This window comes from Epinephelus moara, chromosome 12, assembly GCF_006386435.1.
Source record: "Epinephelus moara isolate mb chromosome 12, YSFRI_EMoa_1.0, whole genome shotgun sequence".
NCBI lineage: Eukaryota > Metazoa > Chordata > Actinopteri > Perciformes > Serranidae > Epinephelus > Epinephelus moara.
This window is the reverse complement of record NC_065517.1, coordinates 18,667,987-18,691,005: the sequence shown is the minus strand read 5'-3', so window position 1 is coordinate 18,691,005 and position 23,019 is coordinate 18,667,987. Positions and strand designations below refer to the sequence as shown.

Sequence of the window (23,019 nt, the reverse complement as noted above, 5' to 3'; positions counted from 1 at the left end):
AATGCCTTCCCTTCTGTTCCTGAGATATGATGCTGAATAATGGCCAGAAAAGTGTTTTTGCTGAATATGCTATGCCACAGTGAAGTTGACCGTTGACCTTTTGGATACAAAATGTCATCATTGTATCCTATTACACTTTGATGTGAAATTTTGTCACAATTGGCATGAGTTTCAGCAAAAAACGTGTTTTGTAAGGTCACAGTGACCTTGACCTTTGACCATCAAATTCTAATCAGTTCATCATTGAGTCTGAGTGATTGTTTGTGTCAAATATAAGGAACTTCCCTAAAAGTGTTCTTGAGATATCACCTTCACGAGAATGTAACAGACGCAAGGTCACAGTGACCTTGATTCTTTGACCACCAAAATGTTATCAGTTCATCATTGAGTCCAAGTGGAAGTTTGTACCAAATGTAAGGAAATTCACTGAAGTTGTCCTTGAGATACAGTAGTCACGAGAACAGGACAGACAAGGTTACAGTGACCTTGACCTTTAACTTACAACCACCAAATTTTAATCAGTTCATCCTTGAGTCTGAGTGACCGCTTAGGCCAAATTTAAGAAAATTCCCTAAAGGCGTTCTTGAAATATCACCTTCACCAGAATGTAACAGACACAAGGTCACAGTGACCTTGACCGCTGACTACCAAAATCTCATCAGTTCATCTTTGAACCCAAGTTGACAGTTGTGCCAAATTTGTAAAAATACATCAAGGTGTTCTTGAGATAATGCATTCAAGAGAGTGGGATGGATGTACAGATGTATGTATAGACACACAAACAGACGGACAACTGTAAAACATAATGCCTCCTGTCACAGCTGTCACTGGTGTGGAGGCATTAAAAAAAAAAAAAAATCTTATTGACTACTGGGAACAAATTTTTTTTTTTTTTAAACTGGTCTAGTATTGAGCAAGAGGGCTGCAGCCTACACCCGCCAAACAGGCCACTATGAAATCACTTTTTGTTTCTACATCTGTTGCACATGCACTGTAAATAAGCATCACAGGTGTATTTAAGGTAACAGTAATTCCAGGCATTATAAGCTGTGGAAAGTTATTAAAAAAGTAAAATGAGTTCAGTCATTTAAGACACAGCTTGCTTTCTTATTAGACGATGTCACAGAGAAAATTGGATATGAAGATAATTTTCTGGTGTGATTGCTGCTGAAGATGGCTTTTTTTCCCAGGTAAGATAATAACTACACATAAAATTAAAAGTCAAAGCACAAACTGCCAAGGTGCAAGAAACACCTTGTGGGCACAATTTTCCTCCATGGTAGGAACACAGGGAGAGAAGCGAACAGATATGCACTCTTGAATGAAGCTGGTGTGACACAGTCATTTTCATGATATACCTCCAGCTGGCAGAGCTGTGATTATTTTCAAAGTGCAGAGATATGAATTTATTTGAGTTGTCTTGATCTGGCAGTGTGACTCACAGTACATACCAGCCAAATCAAACTCTTTTCATATTTGCAGGCAGTAAAGTAGTGTGGCATGTTGGTTCAGCAAGCAGTGGAGGGAATCTGATTCTGATCTATTTAAGCTTGTGTTTGTATATTCAGTTTAAATTAAAAGTTCGATCAGATTGCTGCGTGTGAGACTAGTTACAGCCTTGAATTCAATCCAAAGACCATTTTTCCTGCATCACCTTTGGCTGTTATTAATGTGCTCCCCCTTCATTTGTGCTCTGTTTATCTGTTACTATTCAACCATCAACATTTGCATGCATGGCTTCATGTAGCAAACAAAGCTGCTGAGACCAACATACCTTTATTGAGCACAGGCATTTTGAGGGGGATGCTGATGATGCCCACCAGGTCTGTCGTGGGAACCAGAGAGCGCAGGATGGCTCGGATACGCAGCGCCTCTCCTTTACCTGCATTGATAAGCTGTGAGAGACACAAATAGGAAATATTCAACTCACTATTTCATGCCAGTCATTGTAGTGGTCTATGTTATTAAACAGAGGATCATGATAACATAAAAAGTAAGATGTATGCGTGATAAAAAAGCTCCTCACATGCATCTCTGGAGCGCAGCGGCCCAACAGGTCAATAAGAGCTGAGTAGAAGGACATGATGGCGTTGCCCATGTGAATGACTTCTCCTTCTTCCTCACCAGACCTGAAACACACAATCACTTTGACAACACATTTTGGGATCCTGCAAACCTCACTAAGGAAAATCAGGACCCACAGACTGTACAAAGTAGGTTGACAAGAAATTGGGCACCAGAAGAGCATTAGATGGGCAATTTTGTGAGCATATATAACAATATTTTGGCACAAAACATGATCTCCTCACAGGCCATTGTGTTATACATATTGATTTTGACCTGCTTCCCAATCCCTCTCCTCACTTCATGCAATAATAACCTTCCCCATTAAAATGCAGCCAGTGTATGACAGCCTTTGCATACTGATGCGAGCAGGCAGGAGCCAACAGTTTCCACACTGCTTTACTGACAGCTACCATCAATGTCAAGGCTGCTATATTCTTTACTCTTACACCTCTAACCAGACAAGGATCTCTTTATGATGTCTTCATGTTTAAGTTAGAGTTTAAATTGTCTCAGATGCAGTCATCAAGACTTACTGGAAACATCAAAGAATTGTCGATTAAAAGAGTGTTTCCAGCTGTTTCTGTTGTGTTTTGGGAAATTTCTGTCTTGTATCTTGAAATACACGGGATGTGGCAAGTTGTTGTTGACATAATCATTTACTTTTTCGCAATCTTAAAACAAGGTTTGGCCAAGAAACACACTAAATAAAATTATCTTACTGACATTTATTTTTACTTTAAGACTCAATAATGGGGAAAAAGATGTTTTGCATTGTGTCCATCATTAAAGAGATGTTTGAGCTTCACTGTGCAGAATGATGGATGTGCAGAGTTTGACACTAAAAGCTTGTTTTCACATTAATCTGCTGAAGGGGAAAAGTTCTCCGTGCTCACTTTAAATCTCAGTTAAAAACACGTACCAACCAACAAGGCTGACTTTGTGTCATCATAACAGTTTGGAAGCCAATCATGGTCAAATACGCATCATACACAAAAGTGTGATGTGGAAACTTTAATCCTCCAGCACACAAACACGCTGACAAAAGGCTTTTCAGTAAAGTATTTCGTAATTGAAGGTTTGAAAGGAATCTCATTTGCATATTAATATGTGTGAGGGAGAATGAGTAGATGTACTTTGAAGAACTCGGAGAAGTTTATAAAACTTTTTGTTGTGTAAAACCATATGGGCCACATTATTATTCAGAACAGAGCGTTCTTAAATGTCTTAAAATATCTCTGGGGGGAAACAATCTAAAGTTTAATAAAAGATATGTTACAGAGGGGTTAAATAAGGAAAATATATTGTGATTATTACTGTTTTTGTAGGAGACTTTTAGTAAAGCGATTCAATCAGATAAAACTTCTCATTCAAACTAAGAGCAAATACTCCTTTTCTCTTCAGTTCCTTTGTGCAGGCTTACACAAAGAAGCAGACTCCGATCTCTTCCCGGTGATGTGAACGAACAATATATCAAATTCAAAGTGATATAGCACTAAAGTCTAATAACGAGAAATAATACGGGTTTAGCCGAGATAAGAAACACACTGGCAAATCTCATTAAGTGTAACAATTCACCACAAAGACACAGATAATGGGAGACTTTATCACTTGTGACTGCTCAGTGGGTTTTTAGTGTCTTGTGATGATCTAAAGGCTGATTAACAGGCTTTTCAACCCTGGTTAGAACAAAATAATGCAAGAAACTGGTGCGGATTCCTACCCAGTATTGACCACAGCTGGGGTACTGGGTAGATCCAGGGCAGGATCTTCAGATATCTTGATGGCCTCCTTCATGGCGGCCAGCAGACCCTGACCACCCTCTCCCCTCAGGGCAGGGCCGAAACACTCTGGACGTCTAATCAGCAGCTTGACCACCACATTGGCATTTTCTTCCACACTCTCACCTGGTATACAAACACAGCAGGGCAATGGACAGACATTTATAGGTGATTATTAAAGTCATCTCCTGAAAGGACAGGTCAGAAATCCTGGACCTTGTGTTTACTGCCTTCCTCAAGGATTATTTTATTTTTTTTATCCATGTAAACATTTGCACTTCTCTTCTCTTGGGCATTTGACAGTAGTTAGAGGTAATTCTAATAATGGTGTCACGATAACATCGTCTGACCTGCCATGCAAGCACAATGTATATATACTGCTGTCATAGCCATATGAAGAACGTGATTAAATCTAATAACTGACCTCCGGAGTAGCATTACTCTAAAGCATCACTAGTGAACAAAGAGTCCTCAAATCATCTTTAAAAGGCAACATTTTCTGTATTTACACCATGTGCTCAGTATGAAAGACGACATACCATTGCAGAAGACGACGAACCTCAGGAAAGACAGGTAACGCTCTCCCTCGATAGGGTTCCAGCCGAGGTCTGGATAACCCTTTGCAACCAGAATAGCACAACTCTGAAGACCACAGCCTGCCAGGTATGTCACCACCTACACACACACACACAAACACACAAAGACACACACAATCCTGCTTCACTCCTGGGGAATATAATGGCACACTCTGTCTTTTTGACTGTCAGTGTCACTAACAGTGACAGCTTGAAAGCATTTGCTGAGCAAGCTTATTCAACTGGCACAAAATCATACTTCATTTTTCACAGGGAAAACTTGGGTGGCATGAGGCTTCTCTTTCTGTCCAACTCAGTGTCACCATACATAAAGTCAGCAGTAAAGAGTGGTTAGGAGAAATCATCTAAGCTAATAATAATACAAAGGAATCTGCTGATTGTTTTGCACTCAAAAATGTTACAATATCTTACACATGGGCCACACTGCCTGTGTGTGTGCGTTGCAGAACCTCTTGTATTTTTTTTTTTCCAGCACCTGTGTTTCCAGGTTTGAGAAGACACGCTGCCCGCATGAGCAGCACCGCTAAGGCTTGGCTTGGCAGCTGCTCAGCTGTAGTACATCTGGACAATAGGAGTGTTGCCTAATTTTACTGCATGATACATGCAGTTTTTAGCAAAAATAGACTGTGAAATGGTCTTTTGTTAATCATACTGACATTACACCATCTTCTTTTTAAGATACATTTTTAGGGCATTTTGCCTTTAATGGACAGGACAGCCAAGTGTGAAAGGGGGGGATGACATGCAGCAAAGGGCCACAGGCTGGACTCGAACCCGGGCCGCTGCAGCAACAGCCTTGTGCATGAGGCGCCTGCTCTATCCACTAAGCCACCGTCACCCCGATTACACCATCTTTTACTACAGTTCCAATGACCTAATGTGTCATAGACATGAAAAAACAGAAATACTCAAAAATAAAATAAAAAAGCCCTCTGACAACATTTTTGTGGACACAATCCCTTAATTTGTTAACACAGGGCTTTTCATAGTGAAACATTTGCATGAGACGTGTTGTTGACAATGCTCTGGCTTGCACAGCTCCATAAATGAGTGGAGCACCAGCTGTTAATTGTGGAAATACAGTATTTATAGGAGCAGGCAGCTTTACAAGCAGTGCCACACCAACAACATTGTCTGTGAGAACGTCGCACGAATGCAAGCTGTAGCAGTTCAGCGAGGTAGATGTCATGCACTGCTCACACAGGCAGTGTGGCCCAGGTGTCAGTCTAACCTCACAAGAATTCCTAACTATCATTTCTTCATTTAAAGGCCTAGTACATAGAATTTAGGGACATCTATTGGCAGAAATGGAACATAATATTTATAATGACTAATCTTTTAATTAGTTCATAATCACCCTATACTAGGAATTGCTGTGTTTTCATTACCTTCAAACGAGCTGTTTATATCTATGTATGGAGTGTGTCCCCTTCTACAGAGTCAGCCATGTTGTTCTACAGTAGCCCAGTAGGGCTCCAACGATAAGTCAACTAATCGAAGACTAATCAACTATTAAAATAATCAGTGACTATTTTAGTAGTCGACTCATCGGTCATTTTTCATAGAAAAGTACTATAGAAGTACCCAAAACACTCTTATTGCAGCTTCTTACGTTCAAATATTGGCAGCTTTACACACTCTCCCATGACGGTTAACTAAAACCCTTTGGCGTGAGTAAGAAACAAGACATTAATTGACATAATTTTGGGGTTTGGGAGAGACAGACCAACATTTTTCAAAATTTTGACACTTTTCTCGATAAAATAAGAAGAAATAATCAACAGATTAGTCGACAATGAAAATAATCGTTAGTTGCAGCCCTATAGCCCAGGATGGATAAACCAAACACTGGCTCCATATAGGGCCATTTGTGTTTTCCCATTTTCGTGTCGGCAACTGTGTTTGCCTCAAGCTAGGCACATGTCAGAAGTTTCAGTTCTGCGACCTCACCACTTGATACCACTAAATCATCAATGCTAATTTCATTGTAGTGTCCCAGTACATGCTTTGAGACTAAAAGGTTGTTTCCATGTATTTAACCTTAATAAAACTAAATGTACTCTTACCAGAATATCTGGTTTCTTTTCTCAGCATGTTAAATGTAATTTGATTCAAATCCACAATTTTACAGTGCCTGAAATAGTATTTAACAAGCAAGTCTATCATATGACGGATTCCTCTGCTACAACAACAAATACCTTGAGGTCATACCAAACACTAAACTCAACACTGACTGCTAGTCTAATCAGCCTGACCCCACTGGGTGTGCTTAATAACACAGGAGCAATAATGGTGTTATTTAAGTGCATATCAACCTCAATCATTTAAGTTGCAGTCAAAATGATTTCACAAACAAACCTTCTCTAGATCAGGCTCCTCCAGAGCCAGAGCCAGGCCGTTGTTGTCCATCACTGAAGATGCTGCAACATCCAGCGGAGTGGAGCCCCGCATAGCTTCAGAGGCTTCACATATACACACACACAAACACAGACAAAGTGTTACCAGCAAAGCAAACTTTACATTTGTTCTGGACTAAACAACAGGGGGCAGTCTATCTACATATGTTATCGTGATATTCTCCAGTGTCTTGCAGTTCAGAGTAGCAGGTAGTCAGATGTGATCATTAGAAACTACCCTGATTTTTGAAAAAATGTTATACACATAAGATATTTATTGTTACAAGAACAACAAAATATTTTTTCCAACTCTTTCTAATTCTACAAGCACTTCACACCTCTGCTCTCTTTCCCTAGTAATGTTTGAAACTCAATTAGTGTTGCAAACATAATGCACATTTCTATAAACCATTAAATGATTAAAAGAATGTTTCATAGATTAACTGTGTCACTTTTAATGGACATCAGAGTCTTTGATTTAATACAATGACCATTATAATTGTAATGAGTGCAATTTATTAGAAAAAAAACTGGTAACAGTAACAGAAATACTGATGTTGTGCAGATAGTTAATCATAAGTTAATGAATCCTCTGCACCTTAATGTGCAAAACTCCCTGCCTAAATAAATGGTTACACTCCCACTGGACACCTACTCTGACAATAATTGTGCACACTGCTGCATGGCAATTTAGATAAAAAAAATAAATCATTAATTGGTTTATAATTCTAATTATGTCCTTCACTCAGGCAAACTCATCATTTGAGGTAATTAGCCCTGAAATACAGAGAAAGCACGAGGCACATCTCCCAGCACCTTCACAGTGACATATGTGATTTATGAGTGAGCAAATATCAAATGTTTCATGTTGGGCGTAACAGACTGGTGTGTTTGCATTCATCTGTCTTCTCCACACCATGTGAACCTCTCCTCTTTCACAGGCAGGAGCTTTAGTTTACACCAGCAGCAGCCGGAGCCCAGTGACTCATCAGTCCTGCCCTGCATGACTAAATAACCCCCGTCCCTCATTTTCCTGCCTCTCTGGCCCTTTCACTTTCAAACAGATACTCTGGCATAATGTGGGCGATAAGTTTGAGTCTGCACTTCAATTAAATGAAAAACCCTTCCAGCGAGTGGCACCTACTGGTTTCTGTGAATATTTCACATCACTTTCGGGAGCAGCAATGTGCAATATTTCAGTTCCTACAGTGTGGTAAATACTTGAAGAAATTCAAAATGTCAAGGAAACCATTTAACTTCTTCTCTCAATATTTCTCTCTTCCACCATACCCTTTTACTTTCTCTCACTACCCAATCTTCACCTTCTGAAAATCTCCCATCTTTTATTTCAGTGCCCTCATCTGTCATATTTAGATTTTTCCATTCATTTTTAAACCTCTGTCATCCTCTCAGAATGATACACACTAAATGTAATAAAAGACAATGCTGTAAGGACACTATCAGGACAGGAAGGAGAGCAGACTGTCTCATTTTATGACTCTACCAGTACTTACCCAGCCCGACACTGCTATTCTCCAGCAGGTAGCTCAAGTGGTCAAACATGGCTTTCTGGTTCTGGCGGCTGATACGACAGAAGTAGCACAGGAAACGACAACAGCTGGCCACCATCTTGGGGAAGGCAATCTCCTGTGGACACAAATGTAAAAGACATGCTAAAATCAAAGCAGACCCACAGTTTCATTCATTTATTTCTTCACAACTTTATTCTTATTGACATTTTCAAGCAGAAAGGAGTTGACCATAGAAACAAAGCATAAGCAGAATGGAATATTTCATTCAAATCAATATAGCAGGATGGTCAGAGCAGCTGCCATTTTTATGTGTACTGTTGCCATTGCCAACTTTTGTATAAATCAACAAGTGGCTATTGGCAAACTCCTTAAGGTGAGGTGTTGCAGTAACAACAAACAAGCAGTGGAGAAGTATGAAGCATGTAGAGGCATCTTTTTATGCACAATCTCCATCACCTTGTTGCTGGAGAGGATTTGAGGACTGCTGAATTTAGGTGCTTCGTATTTCCACTGGTACGTAAGAGAATCACAATTTTGGCCATGTTTGGCTATTGTCCATCTCTCTAATATCAGATGTCACTGAGGCTTTAGTTGACCATTGACTCTGCAACACGCCAGGACACTCAGGTGTTCATAATTTTTAATGTGATCATACATGATGATCATCATGAGAAAGACAAAAGGAAAACGCCAACTTATTATGTAAAGTAGGCTGAAACAGAGTCCAAAAAACTAGCAAGTGTGACACACTTTACTCATGTGTTGTCACCATAGTAACTAACAACAAGTGCCATTTTCTTTTGAACCTGTCAAATGACAGCGTCAATCAGTTCAAGGTCTGTTCTACTCTTTTTTTTTTTACTTCTATGGGGTTGACATACTTGTGACCCATTACATATGTCACTGAAAGACATTATTCCTGTACATCCTTTAGGCACATACACTGATCAACCACAACATTAAAAACACCAACCAGTGGAGTGAACAGTATCGATCATCTCGTTACGATGCAAGGTCTGCTGGGAAACCTTGGGTCCTGGCATTTACATGGATGTTACTTGACATGCACCACTCACCCAAACACTGTTGTAACCAAGTACCAATTATAGCAATGGCACTTCCCGATGGTAGTGGCCACCCCAGCAGGACAGTGCGTAATGAAACACCGCAACAACTGCTCAGGAATAGCCCAATTCCCCAGATCCCAATTTGACTGAGCATCCAGCGGATATGCCAGTCCCTCAACTCCCAATCCACAGGACTTAAAGGATCTGCCGCCAACGCCCTGGTGCCAGATACCACAGGACACCCCCAGAGGTTCTGTGTCCACGCCTTGACAGGTCAGAGCCAAGTCCGATCCAAGGAGACCCCAGCTTGAAGTTGGACTTAGCTCTGGGGTACTGGAACATCCCACAGTTGCATAATTAGATTGCAATCTGGGTAGTTTGGAGGCCAGATCGATGTTTGGAGCTCTTCGTCACCTTCCTCTGGCCATTCTCAAGTAGTTTTTACAGTGTGGCATGGTGTGGTGTGTGGCATCAGGGAGAGCTGTTGCCATGAGGGGGTGTACTTGGTCCACAATGGTGTTTGGGTGAGTGGTGCGTGTCAAGTGGCATCCACATAAATGGCAGTGCTCAAGGTTTTCCTGCAGAACATTGAATTGTAAGTAGATTATCAATGTTATTCAATTCACCTGTCAGTGTATCTGTCGGTGTATATGTAGCAGTCTTCATGAAAAGGTCAGTGTCTCAATACAGTTTATTTCGTTGACAGACCAGTCGTCCTTTGATGGACAGCTTGACTGCAGCCATTTCCATGTGGTGGCTTTTTTTGCTCCAAGCCAAGAGTATTTTGTCACATTATATCTGGGCAAAAATCCCATCAATCAATTTCTATTTCAATCTCTTGCCAATATCAAAAAATAAGAGGTAAGCCCAAACAATATGAAAATGATGAGCCATTTTTTTACCACAGTGCCTCCAGCATTCACTCTGTATCTAATAACCCTTTTGAATAAATTTCTACTTTGGAGTTACAAAATATTTTACAATGTTCTTCCAACAGAAGTCTCTCAAGGACCGTGAGTTGGCAGTTTCAGCCCAGCTTTCCCATATATCATTTCTATCGTCTTCAGATATCTCCAGGCCTGATTCTTTCTCCCATTTTAGTTTGGCGTTTCAGACCCTCGGGTTTTAAAGTGAATTTGAAACTCTTAAATATTCTCCAAACATACCATATAAGCCAACCTGATGTTGTCAAGAGAGACAAGAAAATATTTGTGAGGATGATATTGAGCCTTTCCCCAAATAAGCGGTTGCTGGAGCCTTAAATGCTTGCCTCTGATAAAAGTGCAGTCAATAAATAAAATGTTTTTTTCTGTTCAAAACACAACAACTGGAAAATCATTTCACCTCTAAACCTTTCTGCATATAATGCTGTTACCTCTGTATCATCCTCAATCTAGTTTGGGTTCAGTCAAAGGTTCAGCATGAGCATTTATCTAAGAGTGAAGTCATTTTTGTCCATGCTGCGGATGAAAGTAAATTGCCAGAGGGACATATATATACCGGAGGGAGGGAAATCCACACCTTATCTCTGGTAAATTACACTCAGTGAATATGAACAGCACAGAAAATGACACTCATCATCAGACATGTTGCCTTAACTATTCAACTTTCAATCATGCCAAATGTTTCCACTTCTAAAAGCCAAAGCAATTTCATCTATTTAATGTGTTTAAGCCTTGGGAAAAGTCACTCAGTACTAATGCTCTCTGAGTGCTAACGCTGTGCACACTTGGGAATCAACATGTTATAAAAGTCTGGATTGAAAAATGGAAAAACTTTTTTGTAGTGTATTTATTTTAAACCTTGATTACATGTTACATCGTTGTAACATATAATCAATATGTAAAACACACTTACAAGCTGTGGTAATGCCACTTTATATGGCCACAGTAAGTGAAGCGCACGTATCAAGTGGCAGTAAACTGGTCTGGAATTTATGTCTGAGACTGTGCGATGAGACTGCCGGAGTCAGATGTGAGGGCCTGAATGTCTCCCTGAGGTCTTTCTGTCTGAGGTTTAATTCATGCTTGGCACTGGACGGGGCATTAAATCACAACCATCTCTTCCAGCTTCTGTCAGCACTGCCCGAAAAGGACAGGCTTGAGAGGCCTCCCTCTCACCCCACTCATGCCCTCTCCTGCCCTCTCCATTACCCTTGTGGTTTTTCTGAGTACAGGGCTGTTGATCTTGGCTTACTTCACCTTCTTAGGATACAGTTTGTTTTCCTGAGATCAGTAAACAACCTGTAAAGCATTAAAGGTTAGTCTCTGTCATGGCTTTTCAATCAGTTGCATGTAAATTAAAAAAAAAAAAAAGGGGGGGGGGGTTAATCAGACACTAAAATGTCAATTAACATAATGTACTTCAAAGTGAGCAAGTTGCTTGACTTTTTTTTTTTTTTTTTTTTTTTTTTTTTAAATGTTACCAATCACTGATGTACAAAAACAAGGCATATTCCACCCAGATAGTTCTGGGGCCATCAGGTTTTAGTAATTTGGCACTAATTTTCTGAGGAGGCAATTATTATGGGTCAGAAACATAAATAGAAACTAGGTTTCTCTGATTGAGATGTTGCTGAAAGGTGCCCTGTGAAGATTTTTTCTGACACAAACAAAAAGTTTTGTTGACAATTGACAGAATGTATTGAATTCCTTTCTCATATAACGTTTGCAAAGCCGATCTTTTTTTCCCCTTTTTAAATCCTGCAGTGTGTACATCCATGTTTAGGTGCTAGCAGCCTTCTTCTTCCCTGCATTTGTTGGCAAATTGCTGCTATTCTTGGAGTATAACTGCCACCTGCACTGTAGATTAGTGTAACGGTGTGAAAGGTGTGGCAGGAAAGTGTATCATGTTGCCCACATGCACGTAAGTGAATTAATGCACAGGGACCCACTCATAACGAAACTGATCCATAGTACTCTAAGAGAGAGGTGGAAAAAATCCACAGGGAACCTTTAAGTTTCTCAGTTCAAAGACTCCTCAATAAGTCATGAAATGATGTATTAACATTTTCATCACTCTTAAAATTCCAGCAGATTTTGGATGTAATCAGGGAGAAGGTCCAACATGCTGACATCTGTAAGGGTTACATTCATATGAAACTACTATCAACTTAACCTTGGACTTTTTAGGGGCAGAGACCCTTGCTTTATCTTTAACCGCCTGAAAAACACAGGGTTGGGCGGTGGGTGCTACTCTGTGCCAACTTTTAAGGGCGCAGAGGCAGGTTGCACCTAAAGTCATTAAGCAGCCATAACCAGCACTGTATTATAGCCTACTTAACAGAAATCCCAAGTTCATCGCTGATCTTCTTCTATGCATTGTTTTGTAAGTGGGTACTAGGACTACAACATTGTCTGTGGGTCAGATGTAAAGGTCTGCGGAGCCCTGCACTAAAATGATCAGCCTTTTCTCCATATTTATCACAGACTGACATTTACAGAAGAAAAAGAAGATGTCTACCAGCTGTGATTGGTTGTTCCTTGTCACATGACATGTGGTACGCATTGCCGTGTTCCAAAGGTTTGTTTATCGCATGGTAAAGTAGTTGCACCCTGCAAAACACGTCTTTGGGAGCACCTGCCATCTGCAATGGCATCACTCTCACTTTTGAGCGTGCCTTCCCCCCCTCTACATTGAAACAAGGGCGCAAAAAATGCAGGATGTGTACGGGCATTAAGTCAGCATGAATGGGAGATTGTAAGGGTGCTCAGAATCAAAGTTTAAACATCAACAACTGAGCAAACAAGGAAATGATGACTGTCAAAAGCTCCAGAGGAAGCGTGTAAGGTGACCTTGAGTTGAGAGGGTTTGTCAAGTGTATGTTTTCATGACAGTAATGTGATAGCAGTGGGTTGTATTGACAACAGCTAATACCGAAAGACTGAGCGGGGCTTAAAATGTCAATAATTAGCCATTACCTGTGACTTGTCTCCTCCCAGCACATTGACCATGACCTCCATGACAGTCTCGTGCATGCCCAGCACTCTCATCAGGTTGGGATGTTGATAGAAGACCTTGTTATTCATGATGTCTCTGGAAACACAAGAAAGTGATTGTGAAGGTCTTGATATATTGTACATCCATAACGTTCTGAAGCAAAACATAGCATATTGGAAACACTGCCTGACTGTGGAAATAAGTTTAGGTAAATAACAATGTGCAACGAGGAGCGCTTGTTATAATATTATATATACACTCTTATCTACGCGCCATTATCAATAATCATATTTCACATCACAAATTACATTACATTAAAAAAAGAACTTGATAGAGTGAGAAGTCTGTGTTTACTGCAACAAATGTTCTCACCCGAGTCCATCAATCATGAGTTTCTCCTCCTCCTTGCCCATTCGGACTGACAGCAGAGACCTGATTTGACCCAGTGATGCCAACAGGTTAATGGCATCCTGCACGGATGCGGCGCTGATGGTGTAGGATTTCTTCATGGCCCGGAGCAGCTCTCCGATGCCGTCATACTGCCTCCTGAGCAGGCTGAACATCACTCTAACCAGCTCTGGGTCCTGGATGTGAGACTCCTGGGCCCAGCTGGTTATGGTCTGGGAGATCAGCTCCTTCAGGTTGGCTGGAGAGGTGAGAATTCGACATCCACACAGTGAATGATGGAATAGAGGTGGTAAAGTCAGAGTAGATTTTGTATCAGAGGTTAATGGTTTAGTGGTGTGATGACTTGACGACCACTAAACTTTTCTAACTCTGATCATCATTCATCATTCACTGTCATTTTCAAATACTGATCTGAAACTAATAATCAATAAGCTTTGTAGGGCGTAACAAAAGTGCCAAGAGCAGACTATAAGCCAGTTTTTCTAGGTGCCTTGTACAATGCCTTTAAAACAACACGTACAGAAATGTGTCAGATGTGCAACAGGTGTGGCAAACGCACAGTTAAGTAATGCTATTGGGCTTGTAGTCCCACTGTGCTCAAGCTTGCTGTGGATAAGTCAAGGTTAAATAGTTCTGGGTTACTTTATCCTACGTATGAATCAAGGGAACGCACAAATTCCAAACACCATTTCAGAGGGCTTTAGAAAGGTAAAGCCTGTGGGTATTACTGTGTTGAACAATGGCGTCTCTCCTAAACAACACACTAGCTGGTTTCTACTTATTAGAATGCTAAGCCAGCAACCAGAAAATACATTACGTCTGTATGAAAACAAAACGCTGAGGCTAGCTCATTCTGTACTATCTGCTCCAGGTCCCACCATGTGCTGCATCAGTGCCAATGCCATTTTACACCTTTAAACAATGGTTCGCAGTGTTTTAGCTCATTCCTAATAGGAAAAAAAGGATTGTTCACCCCAGAGTTCAGCAACAGTGCCAGCACAGTCTATGTATTTCATTTTTATATCCAGTATTTTAAAGCTTTGCAGTACAACCCCTGCATTTGATTCAAGGCTATTTCAGAGGAAGTTTCTGAGGCCACACAAAGACTTAATTAACAATAAACAATTAATTAGAATAAGTCCTAAATAAAACTATAGCCGCAATTCTTTGATTTGGTATATACTGGTCAGCCACAACATGGGGTGAAGGGAATAACACTGATCATCTCGTTACAATGCAATATTCTAATGACAAAGAGCTCAAGGTAACGACCTGGCCTCCAAATTCCCCAGATCCCAATCCGATGAAGCATCTGTGGGATTTGCTGGTGATGCACCTCGCAACCCACAGGATTTTCAGGACACCCCCAAAGGTCCTATGTCCATGCCCCAACAGGTCAGAGGCTTCACCTTGGACCTCTGAACTGTCCAGTACTTGGTCTGCAATGGTGCTTGGGTGAGTAGTGCGTGTCAGGTGGCATCTACATGAATGTCAGGACCCAAGGTTTCCCTGCAGAACATTGCACTGTAACACTTTACTCATCAGTGGATTTAATGTTGTGGCTGATCTGTGTATATGCTTACTATTACCGGTTCAGAGGTGAGAAGTAACTCTGCTATGTAGGAAAAATCAATCTGGGATTCATTGAGTTGAAAACATTGTACAGGTTTTACTGCTCATAATCAATTTGTTATGTATTTCTTTAACTACGGCATAAGAGAGAAAGATCATCCATCCATTTTCCGTAACTGCTTATCCTCTTAAGGGTCACGGGGGTAAAAGAAAGGTCATGAAAGGGGTCACGCTGCTACTTTTGTAATTTGAGCAGATGACCTTCCCATAAACTTTGTCCTTATGTACACTGATGATGCTGTCATACAGCATATCAGGGGATGTTTACAGATCAATTACCAGAGTACTTTGAAGTGATATCTGACTGGCTTGACACCTTGAGTCTGGAAAATCAGTTTGTAATTGGGTACGTGTGATCTGTCACTTTAAAGAAGAGCCAGTAAAGAGTAAATTAATTAACAAATGAATTCAATTTAGCATTTGAAACGGTGTCTCAGCTGAGCACTAGGAGCAAGATAATTAAAGCATCACAACTGTGGTGGGTTTTACACATAGTGACCACATATCGAACTGGGAAATTTGGATGATGCATGCAAAATATGAGACTGTAAATCTTGAGCCCTCGACCAATTTTCACTCTCTTAATGTGTTAAGCTAATTAATTTGTATCGCTCCCTTGTTCCTCCTCTACCAACAATACAAAACACAATGCAACACTAACAACATTCACTTATCACTGACCAGCCTTGACTCTAAAATGTAGGAAGATAATGGTTTTTTAAAGCCAAATGCAGCCACCTGAAGAGCTACTTCTACACTCAACCTTTTCTCCTGCAGTAAGTTCACTTATAAAAGGTTAGGGTATAATTGACTTTTGCTTATCCTTCAAACTTGTCACTCCTTGGAAGAAAATGTCTGAAATTGTTTCTAAGGACTGTCGAGAAACAGCTGTGGGCTCTGGTCCCCTGACACCTCAAAAAGGTTTTTCATTAAAAAGGGAACAATATGTCTCTACCTCATACATTTATAGTAGAGCACAAAACACAAGATAGATATATAGAGACAGATGAAAATTAAAGTGTAACCCAAAGTTGTTTTTTTTTGGTAAAGGTTTAAAGTCTGAGGGACCCTTTGAAACTTTGTCTCAGGTCTCATCAAACTTTAATCTCACAGACATGACAGACAATAAAACTGGGCACAGCTACAGAGGAACTCAGTGAACTGTAGTGATAAATGAAGGGGCTGTGTCTAAATGCCGCACCTCCCCAAATGGTAACATTGTTATTCCAAAGCTATCGCTGAACTTTGAGTGTTTAAGTCAAACAACCCAACATCTGTGGCAAACAAAGGGGCAGATTCGAGCAGAATCCTAATGAGAGACGAGACAGATACAAAGAGAGAGAGAGGGAGCCAGCTGCCCTGAAGGTGAATGTCTCGCAGATTCACATCTGCTCTGCATCGTCTCAAACAGTGGCTCACATGGGAGTCATCACTAACACCAAAAACTACCCTGTCTGCAAGCCAATCAGCTAATGATCACACACAGTCAGTATGGTGCTATTAATGAAAACGTTTATGTGCTCCAAGATGTGTTTTCAGCACAGACTAAGCACTGACGGATTGTGGCCACTTATAGCACCATGAATTATTACACACTGCCTGCAACCACTATCTGACCCCTTGCAAGGTTTGATTTACAAATTTTGGTAATATTACAGCACAAACACGCCCATGAAGTTTTGCAGTTGAGCGCAATTCACCCTTTCCTTGGGTCTGGCTGGTATTATCCAATAAAAAAACAGAAACTAAAATTTCAGACACAGAGCTACAGGTCCCGACCGACAAGGTGCACAGGCATTCCTCAAAACATCCGGCAAGGAATTTGATACCGAAAGAGAAAAAAATGTATTTGGGATTTAATATCCCAGTCTGTCAGTGCTGCTGGTGTTTTCAAACTCACACCTTCAGACTGTAAAACAAGATTAGTGAGACACCCCTTCTAAACGCACTCAAGTTACCGCCAACTCTCTGAAAACGCCAATAATTTTACTGGAACTATGTGCGGCTGTCAGAGTTGACCTTTGTGAATTGGACTGTTTTTGCAGTGATGCTCATTTGCATTAGAAAGGGGCCAAATTTGCCCCAAATGTATGCATATGACCTAATTTAAATATGTGCAATTAGCACAGGAGTACTGAAACGCTATCTGCTTGGCAGCACAGTTAAGGGTGCATTTAACCCTTTGCAGGGGCTTTGAGAATGATTCAGTTTCTTTTTGTAGTATTTGTGCAGGTTTATCGATGTTTCACCCCCTCATCTTTTTTCGTAATACTAAATGATGACGAAGATACAGTACTGACTTTAATTCCAAAGCTGTCAAAAAGTAGTTTGATTGATTTTGGTGTGCCAGTTCATACATTATAGAACATTTCCATGTTTAAAAAAATCACAGTATAATAGACTTGAGGAGAAGCTGCTTTCGTCCCCCATCATTTAACACGTCTACTTAACTATGATCTTAATATGATGAGCAAAAGGTGATGCAGGTCTACAAGAACCATCATGAATCACATCATCTGTCCACTTATGAAGCGTTTCAATAATGCAGGCTAGGTGTGGGAGGCTGGAGTCAGGCATTAAAATTTATAGCAGAGTCTTGCAGTGGCTGTCCATTAGTCTTCTATTATTTGAAACAGAACATGACCATGCTTTCAGCAAAGGGCAGCAGAGAATAATATTGAAACCAGTGACCCCATGTTGAAGCAAAGAACTTGTTAAACTAGTAGCTGGGCAGTGCTGTCATGTTCTGTTTTATTTATGATGTATATCTGCACCTTTTTTTAGAATTGCCTTTAATTGATGGGACAGGTAAGCATGAAAGGGGGGGGAGAGAGAGGGAGCATCATGCAGCAAAGGGCCACAGGCTGGAGTTGAGCCCGGGCCGCTGCAGGCAAGGACGGAACCTTTGTACATGGGTCACCTGTTCTATCCACTAAGCCACCTATTTTGAACCCTTTAATCTCTTAGTTTACCAATTCCTCTGAATAAGTTACAATTTCACAACACTCTGCCATGAGGTGCTCAGAAACTCTATAACTGTTACAAACTTTCAGGTTAACAGGCCATTTTTCCTCCTTGGTGTTCAGAGGTACTTACTGGGAGCAGCCTGTTCCTTCTCTGTGGGTTCCTCCTCGGTCTTCTGAGGTGGACCTTTGATCTTGTACAGTAAAGCGAGGAGACGGCCTTTTATTGAAGTGTCCTGCTCTTCTTCTTCCTCCTCCACAGGAATTCCTGCAAGAGGGAACACATCTTGGTCAGACACTCAGAAATTCAACATTTCCACAGGGGCCAAGTGTAGTATGTCTGGGGTTAGGCACAACTGTGAACTCGTTACACTCCATTTCCATCTTTAGTCCGACACTGTATCCACTCTAACCAATTTCCTTAGGGGATGGGGATTTGATTTTCACTAACCAATCACTAGAGACCAATGAATCCCCCTGAGTCTAAGGTTATTTTGAGTCCACATTGATGTGTAGTCATGCCAACATAATGGTTTTGCTAGGTCTTATGAGTTGAGCGGAGAAAAGTAAAACAAACTACAATGTTTGGTGATACTGGGAGGACATATTGATGTAAAGCAGCCTCAATACCAGCGTGTATATATAGTGATCGCCATTGTGGTTATTACTATTTATAAGTTCTGGGCACCACGTAATAATGGCATTAATCCTGCCCTTCATTTCCACTACTGGGGTAGTCTGAGTGGGCGGAAGTTCGATGCATAGAACAGCCTCTCATTGGGCAGAACGAGCCACCCGCTGAAGTCCCGCCCTACCGCCTCCAGTTGTGTAGCAGTTTTCAACCGTTTTCAACATGTCCTTTACTAACTTTTGCAGTGTTTGATCTTGCGGGGATGTAGCCATTTTTCTACCATGGTTCGCGTCCTGTAGGCGATATTTTTGTGGGCGTGTTACACCAAAACCTGTTTCCGCCAGCAATATTTTTGCAAGCGCACCGTTGCTGTGGCACCGCCCAGAACAATTGTGATTGGTTGAAAGAAATACAAGCAGCCGGAGCGTTTTTTTCTCCAATCTTAAAGTGAGAGTCAGCCCAGCCAGACCTTTCTTTTCTTGGGAAAGGTCTGGTGAGCGAGACTACCACTGGGGATACTAACTGCAAAGAACTTAGACTGATACTCTTTGGTAACTCGGGATAGCTACCAAGGGAGGGAAAAAATCTAAACAAATGGTGTTAATCAAAAATGCAAAATGATGTGATATACAAGAGGCCTTCCTATTTTGTTTGGCGCTCCACTGACTCTTTGATTTTCAGCACCACATTTCAAAGCCGTGTAGTGCTAGTTGGTCTGCAGCTCAAAAATTGAGCCACTTACGGGGCGTCGGTGGCTTAGTGGTAGAGCAGGCGCCCCATGTACAAGGCTGTTGCCGCAGCGGCCCGGGTTCGACTCCAGCCTGTGGCCCTTTGCTGCATGTCACTCCCCCTCTCTCTCCCCCTTTCACACTTGTCTGTCCTATCCATTAAAGGCTAAAAATGCCCAAAAAAATATTTTAAAAAAAATAAATAAATTGAGCCACTTACTCCCCGGGGCGACCTGGGGAGAGACTGGTGGGTGGGCGCAATATTTCACAGCAACACTGTTCAGTCTGTACAGCATTACCAGCTGTAATCGCCAAATGACTGGTGCCACTAGCTAGCTTCCACCAGACCTGGTTGGTGCACAGTGCAGTAAACTGAAGAGAGTCAAAACTAACCTATAAACTGACATGTGTGACCGGCTAAAAATATTCCCGGTTAACCGTTTATAAGTTGAAGCAAAAAACTTGTCTGTTTCCACTTTAATACACCAGTAAGTTTGTATTTTATTATTTTTGATACAAGATCAAGCCAAGGTCAACATGACTGGTAGTGTCTAAGTCTAAGTGTCTATGGCACCCCAAGAACCACTGCTTTGTTTTTTGTTTGGTTTTGTTAGTCAAAGGTGAAGTTGAATCAGTTTGTATGGAAAGCAGCATACAAAGTAATAATATCTATGAACCAAAAAGCAAAGGAAATGAAGGAGCAATCAAACTCTACCGCAGTGCAGTCGCAATTCTTCATGGAAGGAGTTGAGTTCCTCCTGGATGTCCTCAGGACAGGGGCAGTCCTCTCCTGCACTGAAATTCAACAGGATGTTGATCTGCAGGAAACAGACAAACAGAACATTAAGGTTAGCAGCAGAGGCTGGGGGAGGAGGATATAAAAAATGCTTCAGAGAGCAGGAGGGACGAGGAGAAGGAGGAAGAAATAAGTCAACAAGCAAACAAATGTGTGAAAGAACGCATAAAAGGAGGATGGCAGTCAGAGAGGACAGCACCATCATTATTCTGAGTCATAACTCGACAGCAGAAACCCATGTGGTCTCCTGCATCGAGTGCTCACATGGGCTGTTCAGTTAGTATCTGTCTGATCAAAGCAGAGAGAAACTGTCTGAAGCATTCTACATCAAGTGAACATTAACACCTTACGTAATTCTTAATGACACAGACAGACCTTTAATGATGAATTATTATGAACAGCTACAAATCTGCTGTGTTTGCTGTATGTGACAAGCTAACAGACTAAATATACATGAGCTGCTTCCTCGGGCTAAGCAAATGCAGAGTCCAGCTTAGGCTATTCTGATGTCTATTTCTGGCAGAGCTTTTTAATAAACCATGGGAGGAACATACAGCGATCTCAGAGGATGTTGCCTACAGTATACACCTGCTGCTGACCACGACAGTACTTATTTTTCAGGGATCAGAGTGGAGCTGAAGGCGTGTGCTTATCTGCAAGGTTTAACAGCTTGGAGGAAGTGCAATTAATTTTTTTGAGCATGAAAGCTTTGCAGTCGTGCAGATCTTAACTCTGGCTCGCGTTTTCAAGTTTGTGTTGTATGCAAGTGTTCTACTCGGCACAAAAGCAAGAGATCTGAACACAAACAGAAAAGGAGTGACTGGGTCTTTCTGGCTAATAGGCAGGAAGAATAATGTTGCACCCCTCTCTTCTTCTCTACTCTGGCTCTGAGACACACTGAAAGAGATATGGATGTTAAAAAGGGGGGGGTTCTCATTAGGTACAAAGATCTGAGCCCCTGGCACTGTAGTGTGCTGACACAGTCATTACACACTGGGCTGAAAAACACTGAAAGCATGCGGTGTTAAGGGAAAACTGAGATCCAAGAATATGCTTGAGTTTGTGTTATAGTTAGCCACTTAGCAGCAATATCCAATATTTAATCATAGGGTCAATACAAATATAAACTGCTTCTATCTATGCTTTTTATATATTTAAAACAGAAAATATAAAAGTGGAACTAGACTAATATATCAGCTGATATTAGCTTATTCATTAGTCATTTAAATTCAATCCCAATTATGGAGCTTATAAAGAGTTACCAGAGTAACAGCTAACGTGGATCCAAACAAACAATCAGGGTTACACTGTCCAGTCTGCCCCCAGTCTGACCATTGCCCTGATAGCATGACACACCGAAACCTGAGTCTGACCTCTTAAAGCGAAAAAAGCCGATAGCTTCAACATCTGTTGTGAGAAAGAATAAACCCTCAGGGGGATCGTTTTGGTCTGAAGGGTTCAGATAGCACAGACTGCTCAGTCGGCTGGTTTGATTTCGGATTCGTAGCAGCATCTACACCCTCGCCAAACAGGTATTTTTGTAAATCTAGCACTTTAATAATCTAATTTTATGAACAGCCCCGGACTTCTCAGACTCTTTTAGCGAGTTACCGCTCAGAGGGAACTCATTCAGCAGCTCCTCTGGCAGCAGCACAGTGTCTCTCCCTCTGCTCTCTCACCGTGCACACACAGGAGTCGGTGTCCTCAAGTGATTAAAACTTTAGTTAGTTAGAGAAATGGCAGAGCATACAGGTCCAGGTGGAAAAAAATGAAAACACTTCATAATTTGGGATTTGTCTAAAAGAGAAAAAATCCCCTGTCGATTTATATATCTAGATCCCAGGGGACATTTTTTGTATTTGGGAGCTGTTTAAATGTGTAATTATTGGTAGATTTTATATTGTTGTATTGTTAAAATTGTGTACAGAATCTGAATCTCACTCTGAGTTACTGTTGTTGTTTACAAGCTAAAGAAATGAGAGATCACTTTTGTTTAGTTTTTACTGAGTATCTAAAGGGAAACTGTGAAACTATATCACTTATTTTGTGGCAATTCTGTTTTCTTAAATTAATAATAAAACTTTTTTTTTTCTTTTTTAATAATTTGTCATATCGTCAAGAAAATCATTATCGCAGATATCCCCTGAAATATCATGATACTATTTTAGGGCCATATCGTCCACCCCTAGTAGACATTCAAAAATAAACGTTCCTGCAAAAAAGCTACAAATTCTAAAACAATGCAGATGCTTCACACACATCTTTAACCCAGCAACCCGAAAGACTCCGATTCACTTTCAAGGTGGACACTCAAGATTAGTGCTGCACGATTTGATAAAAATGTGCGATTGCGATTATGGTGGACAATATCGCGATTTGCGATTACAATATAATTACAATAAAATATAATAAATAAATGGTATCATGAGTCTTTTTGCTTGATTCAGTGTTTCCCCTACATTATATTAGGGGGCACTGACCTGACA

At 40.9% G+C, this 23,019-nt stretch overlaps 1 protein-coding gene across 1 annotated transcript in view; it reads right to left on the bottom strand.

Annotated features, from left to right (window-relative positions):
* The window catches only part of LOC126399193 (ryanodine receptor 3-like), a 136,886-nt gene that overhangs the window by 32,861 nt on the left and 81,006 nt on the right, over nt 1-23,019 (bottom strand). Inside the window, exons 38-47 of the mRNA XM_050059034.1 lie at nt 20,453-20,555; nt 18,512-18,646; nt 13,748-14,021; nt 13,357-13,471; nt 8,352-8,484; nt 6,800-6,903; nt 4,385-4,520; nt 3,788-3,971; nt 2,027-2,129; nt 1,775-1,895 (exon numbers count right to left, since the gene is read on the bottom strand). Of these exons, the coding sequence (XP_049914991.1) occupies nt 1,775-1,895; nt 2,027-2,129; nt 3,788-3,971; nt 4,385-4,520; nt 6,800-6,903; nt 8,352-8,484; nt 13,357-13,471; nt 13,748-14,021; nt 18,512-18,646; nt 20,453-20,555 (1,408 nt within the window). The remainder of the gene's footprint in view (nt 1-1,774; nt 1,896-2,026; nt 2,130-3,787; nt 3,972-4,384; nt 4,521-6,799; nt 6,904-8,351; nt 8,485-13,356; nt 13,472-13,747; nt 14,022-18,511; nt 18,647-20,452; nt 20,556-23,019) is intronic.